General features: G+C 35.7%; 1 protein-coding gene across 1 annotated transcript; it reads right to left on the bottom strand.

Moving 5' to 3' along the window:
- Positions 1-1,893: 1,893 nt before the first annotated feature.
- LOC145121898 (uncharacterized) lies at positions 1,894-2,954 on the bottom strand. The gene is made up of 4 exons (XM_079057582.1): positions 2,667-2,954; positions 2,535-2,573; positions 2,049-2,456; positions 1,894-1,926 (listed from the first exon to the last, which is right to left on the bottom strand). Exons 1-4 carry the CDS (start codon positions 2,952-2,954, stop codon positions 1,894-1,896), a joined length of 768 nt encoding a protein of 255 aa, XP_078913708.1.
- Between the last annotated feature and the right edge of the window lie 3,120 nt (positions 2,955-6,074).

Below are 6,074 nucleotides of genomic sequence, written 5' to 3'. Positions count from 1 at the left end.
TATGAACTTTAAATGTGTTGATTGTAATCAATGAATGGAATCAAAGTATGACTGTAATCAGTTAATAATGGACTTAATACACAAAGGACTCAATACATAATGAGTCATTAAATAAAATGAATCAATACATAATGGAGTCAATCATGCATGACCGGAATCATGCTTGACCGGAATCATGCTTGACCGGAATCATGCATGACTGGAATCATGCATAACTAGGATCCATATAAGCAAACATTGTAAGCACAAGTAATGTATGCATGAATGGAATATATAAAACAAGGAATCAATATAACCAAACATAAACATTGTTAATTATAGAACATGTAGTAATATTAACCAAAGCCAAACAAGTTTTATGGCTAGTTGTGTAAATGCCCAAAAACATGATCAAGGGCCCAAAGCCTATAGTTTATATGGCTGTAAACAAAAGGGGCTATCAACAGTAGAGGCTTATTAACAAAAGGGCTATGAACATTTGCCCAAACCCAAAAGTCTATACATGTTCTTAAGAAAAGTAGGGATTAGAAACACCCTATTCTAGACTAACGGGGGTGGATGAATTCATCCCCTTTCCATTCTTGACAGCTACCACCTTTTGCAACTTGATCTCTGTTATCCTTTCTAAAGGCTTCCTCTTTCTGACTTGATTCACTTTACTCTTCTTTGTAGGCATCCTTCTGACTTGATTCAATTGTTGTGTGACATGTATTTCTCTCTCACCCTCCATCCTTTCCTCATTCATCATTACCTCACCCATCCCCGACTCATCTATGCCATCCTCCTCATTCATCCTTTCGTCATCTCCAAGTGCTTGAGTTGTAGGAAGTTCTTCAACTGTTATTTGGCTAGAAATTCCAACATCCTGTAAGAAGCATAACAAAAAGGCCAGTTAGCAAGATTTAACATCACAAAATGAATAATAAGAAAGCATACTTGTGACATAGCAACATCCACATCTTCAACTTGTTGTACTTCTGCTTCACTCAATCCAAGACCTTCAATTTGTTTTAATTCTTCTTCACTCAATCCAAGACCTTCAATTTGTTGTAATTCTGGTTCAATCAATCCATGACCTTCAATTTGTTGTAATTCTGCTTCACTGAGTCCAAGACAGTCCATGATCTCTGCTGTAGTGTAAAAATATTTCCTTAGGTTGTCAATTGTTATGATTATATGATTGTGAAAATCTGGACTTGCATCATTTTCACTCTCAACATTTGGAATGGCAACATGTCCAGGCTCACATTTAGGAAACTCAGAAGTACCCTCCCTATATTCTGTTTGGACTCCTTCACCAGATCCCCTACCACCACCTCTATTGCCTCTTCGACTAGATCCCCTACCACCACTTATACTTCTTCCTCCACCAGCCCTTCCACCACCTCTAGATCCTCTTTTAGTTCCTGACCAATTAAGCAAATCAGGTTCCAACCTAGGCCTGCCCATTTTTTAGGTTGAGGTTCAGGAACCACTGTAGGATTCTTGCATGACATTTTATTGTGTCCCTTTTGTAAACAATTTTTACACTGGACAGTTCTACCCTTGCTTGACACTTGAGAGTACCTGTCTTGATTTTCTGAAACATGTCTTCTTCTTTTAACACTAGGCCTTCTTGGCATCCTCCTTTCAATGGGTGGAAGGGGCTTAGTGTAACTTGTTTCTTCCCGTAAGTTATTTCCATTAACTGGGAGTATATTCTGATCATAAGTTGCCTTGTAATTATTCTTGCTGAACCAACTACTTATAAAGTTAACTGGATCTTGATTGGTGTACAATATTGCCACTTGTGCATGCACACAAGGTAACCCTGAAAGTTCCCATAATCTACAAGCACAACTTTTTTCCTTCAAGTCAACTCCATAGTTTTGAAACCCTTTCCTTACTTCATATTCATTCACTCCACTTGGAACTGCATACCAACTTCTGCAAACACATAAGATAGAATATAAGATGCAAACACATAAGATAGAACATGTAAAAACAAAACAATTGAAAATACTTACTTAATGTCTTCTCCAAATATGGAAACAATTAAAAATACTTACCCAGTTTCCAGCCTCTTGTTTCAGATTGAAAGCCCTTTCCAACATGTAAAGCCTAATATCTTCAAGCATAGTGAGTACAGGTTTCTTTCTTGCGTCTACAATGATTGCACTGAAACACTCAGTAATCCCATTCTCTACAGCCTCACAAGCCAAGCCAGTAGAGAAATAAGCCTTGCACCATGAAGTTGGTTCCCTTGCCATGAGATGATCATAAGCAGCAAAACTTATTGCCCTGATCCCTTCCATATTAAACTTGAAATCTCCTTCTGCGGTAGATTTTTCATCTACCCAAAACATGTTTCTGAACACCATTCCACTATAAACTTTTGTGAAATTGGCATAAATATGCCTGGCACATTTCTTGTGCTCAACATATGGTAGAATATCCTTACTAGCTTCAACAAGACCCTAGAACATGAAAAAAAGTTAATTAGCAACACCATACACTATTGTAAATAATGAAAAATAAAGATATAGTTACTTTACCTTGTGTTGGTCACTGATTACACACACACCCCTTCCACCCTACAATCCAAGATCATCATTAACCAAATCCAGGAACCATTTCCAGTTGTTCTTGTTCTCTACATCAACAACTGCCTAAGCTATATGATACACCTGATTGTTGGCATCCCTACCTATTGCAGTTAACAGCTCACCCTTACACTGTCCCTTCAAAAAAGAACCATCTAATCCTATTACCCTATGACATCCCCTTTTCCACCCCTCTCTTATTGCTTTAAAGCAAATGTAGAATCTATGAAATGTTGTGGTATTATCAGGGTTTACAGTAACTGTAATCCTAACTGTGCTCTCTGGATTGGATCTTAGTAGCTCATGCCCATAATTCCAAACTCTTGCGTAGTGGTCACTCAATTTCTCATGAATTAATGACAGTGCCCTCATCCTTGATCTATAACACTTTGACCATGAAATTTTGCAATGAAATTTACTTTGTATAATTACCTCCATCTCCTTGCATTTTAAATTAGGTTTCCTAATCAACTCCTTCAAAAATTTCGTAGCTAACCAGGTAGGATCCATAAGCCTTGAATTGTTAAAGTTCCTAACACATTTATGAATGTATTGTTGGGTTTTAAGCACTATAACACTCCTATGGTGCACATGCAACCCTATATGCTTTGGATCTATGTTTTCTCTAATTATACATGCAATTTTAGTTCCAAAGCACACATCCTAACTAGCATACAATAGAGGATATACCATATAAAAACCAAGTTAGATGAATACCTCTTGATGTAGTTTGTAGTTCTTGTCCTTTCAAGAGCTTAGCACATCAAGTGTGATGCCTCAAATGGTTCACAAACACCATAAACAAAGGAGAACTTTGAGAGAGAGTTTAGGAGGCACTAAAATCGTCCATGCTCTTCTTAGAACACTAGTGTAACCGATTTTGGCTAAGGGGTGACATTTATATAGTGTAGGATTCCAAGAGTCATGGGTAAACTCTAATCCACACACTTAGGTTATGATCCATATCTCATGTGGGCTAACTCTTCATGGATACTTACATAAAACATAGCCCAACATTGATCAATAACCCAAACACTATATATATCACTGATTTACATAATCAGTACCTGTTAATTTAATTAGTCTCCTTTGATCACTAAATTAATTTCAAATTAATTCTTGATCAATACTAATTAAATAATATGATTTCACAATTAATATATTATACTCGTAATATATTAATTAAATCATAAATAACCTCTTTCTCAAATATCCTTCCTATCAAATTGTTCTGGTGAAGGCAACCCAAATGGACCATGCTACTCTCGGGTCGAGTACATACCAATTATATTTATGGGATTATACACCTAATCCAACAGTCTCCCACTTAGATAAGTCTAATAACTTTTATTGTAAGTACGACTCCAAAATCCCGACTAGCAATCGTAGCTCTCAAAATCCGCTGTCGAACTCTGACCTAGTCAATGACGCATCCATTAGATAAGGGATCATATATTCCTCCATTCTAGATATCGTATGAACTGAGACATGGATTATAATCATTCTCCCTGTTCATGCGTTGTTTCTCGATTTCCGATTTATGACGACCGGCTAATTGAACAAATCAAATCAGTCCAGGCTTGGCCAAGCACTTAGGGTTGTCATCACTAAATCATCGAGGGGCCCACAAATATCGCTTTTATCCCTCTTAGGGTAAAAGGAACGGATAAACTTCGACTCAAATGCTTGCTTGTACTTACTTATCAAATCACACACAACAATATGTTTTATAACACCAAGTTACTGGTGCGTTTACATATGTCAATGTGCAACCGACTTGTAAACTACAACTCACATGTCATGGTTTTAAGAATATAAGATATTATCGTCTCATAATCACTCGTGATAAAATCCATGAAGTGATTCAGATGAGCGTGGGTTTAATCCAATACTCAAATCTTATTACAGGAGTACTCATGAACACTGCAACAAACTTGTGCTATGTCTAACCCTTTAGACAATCTACAGACGGATTCATGACAGTATTGCCTCAACACCTACTTCCAAAGTATGATCGACTGTGGATAGTTTGAATAATCTTATTATTCGGGAAGTCAAAACATGCAAAGTGAAACACAAGAATAATAGAATCCAATATGGTCTCAAAACTTTTGAATATAAATAAAACACCTTTTATTTAATCACCATATTGATTACACATTATTCATTGTATAATGTTTCGATTTAATCAACTTAATACTTGAATTGAAACAATAGTCATCCCATGCTCCAAGCATGCACACTATGTTTACCTATGGTCATTACTTTGTGAAATAGATCAATTGTAAACGTTTCCAATGACACTCATTTCACAATTCCAAATCCTTATTGTAAGTGTAAGAATACCAAGTCCTTGCCACTTACTGTAATCTGTTAGATTCTAAGCTTATACATAGCGATCCTTTTGTACTGACTATGTACACAAGTCATAGAGAGTTTGCCAATTACAAAAGTTTCCAATGGAGATTGTTACAGGACAATTCCATAGATACGAAGTCTCATATTCAAAGTACATTCCTTTGAACATCCTTCTTGCATAAAAGTTTCTAACTTACTCATAGATTCTTGATATCCAACTTCCATTATGGAAACTTTTCCATAATTGCCATATGACTATCCATTCTTAATAGAATCCTATCTATTCAAAATCATATCAATATGGTCCATTCATTACTATACTTCCAACTGTCCTTAAGCGACCAATTCTTAGCGAACCTTAGATCGTCCTTGACAGTTGTTTAATAACTTTAGTCATATCCGATTCTAGTCTTTTTTGCCTCTTAATGCCCTAGGCATTTGGAAAATTAGAACAGGAGATATTATAGCACATGCGATCGATCCTATATCCGAAGCATATGGGATATGATTCATAATGTATTACATAAAGACCTGATACTTTACCAGTCTCTTGCTATAACATTTCCATATATAGAATTTCCTTATGTCGAATCTTTTCAACATAACATTCATATATGTCCTTGACTAAATTTGATTAAAATCTCAATCTAAGCTTTTAGATTCGAAATGAAGTATGAATTCCTCTCCTTTAATTTTAACCAAACAACTTTTTAAACCCTGCAACTTTGCGAATTGAAACTTTTGTTTCCTATAATTAACATTGCTAACTTGCAACACTTACCATACTAATTATGCTCCCACTAGCATAATAATTATTATCTTACTAGCATAACACTTATGCTCCCACTAGCTTTGACATGTATCCAGAAATCAGCTGGACTTATAGAAATCAATAATTATTGACTTTCTTACCAAAGTTCAGATTTCTGACACGAGATGCTTTGATAAGCCTTTATATAAGCTCATACACCCTTTATTAGAAAGCTCATATGTGTGTCTAAACTATTCGGAACTTACAAAAATAAATTCCAAATGTTCAAGCTATTTGCCATTCATCACAATTCGAACTATGAAGAGGGATGTCGTAATCATAATCGAATTTGATAATGCAAATATCACAAATGCTATCTCCTT

The sequence above is a fragment of the Lactuca virosa genome, chromosome 1 (assembly GCF_052849685.1).
Source record: "Lactuca virosa cultivar CGN04683 chromosome 1, Lactuca_virosa_CGN04683_v6, whole genome shotgun sequence".
Taxonomy (NCBI): domain Eukaryota; kingdom Viridiplantae; phylum Streptophyta; class Magnoliopsida; order Asterales; family Asteraceae; genus Lactuca; species Lactuca virosa.
Note: the sequence above shows the minus strand (reverse complement) of the source record. Positions and strands in the feature narration are given on the sequence as shown.

Excerpts from the sequence above, each read along its gene's own strand:
- LOC145121898 (XM_079057582.1), bottom strand. The coding sequence starts at position 2,954 with ATGAGGGCACTGTCATTAATTCATGAGAAATTGAGTGACCACTACGCA. Across the intron at positions 2,574-2,666 it reads GTAGGGATGCCAACAATCAG|GGTGGAAGGGGTGTGTGTGT; the intron begins GTGTATCATATA and ends CTTGGATTGTAG. Across the intron at positions 1,927-2,048 it reads AACAAGAGGCTGGAAACTGG|AAGTTGGTATGCAGTTCCAA; the intron begins GTAAGTATTTTT and ends ATGTGTTTGCAG.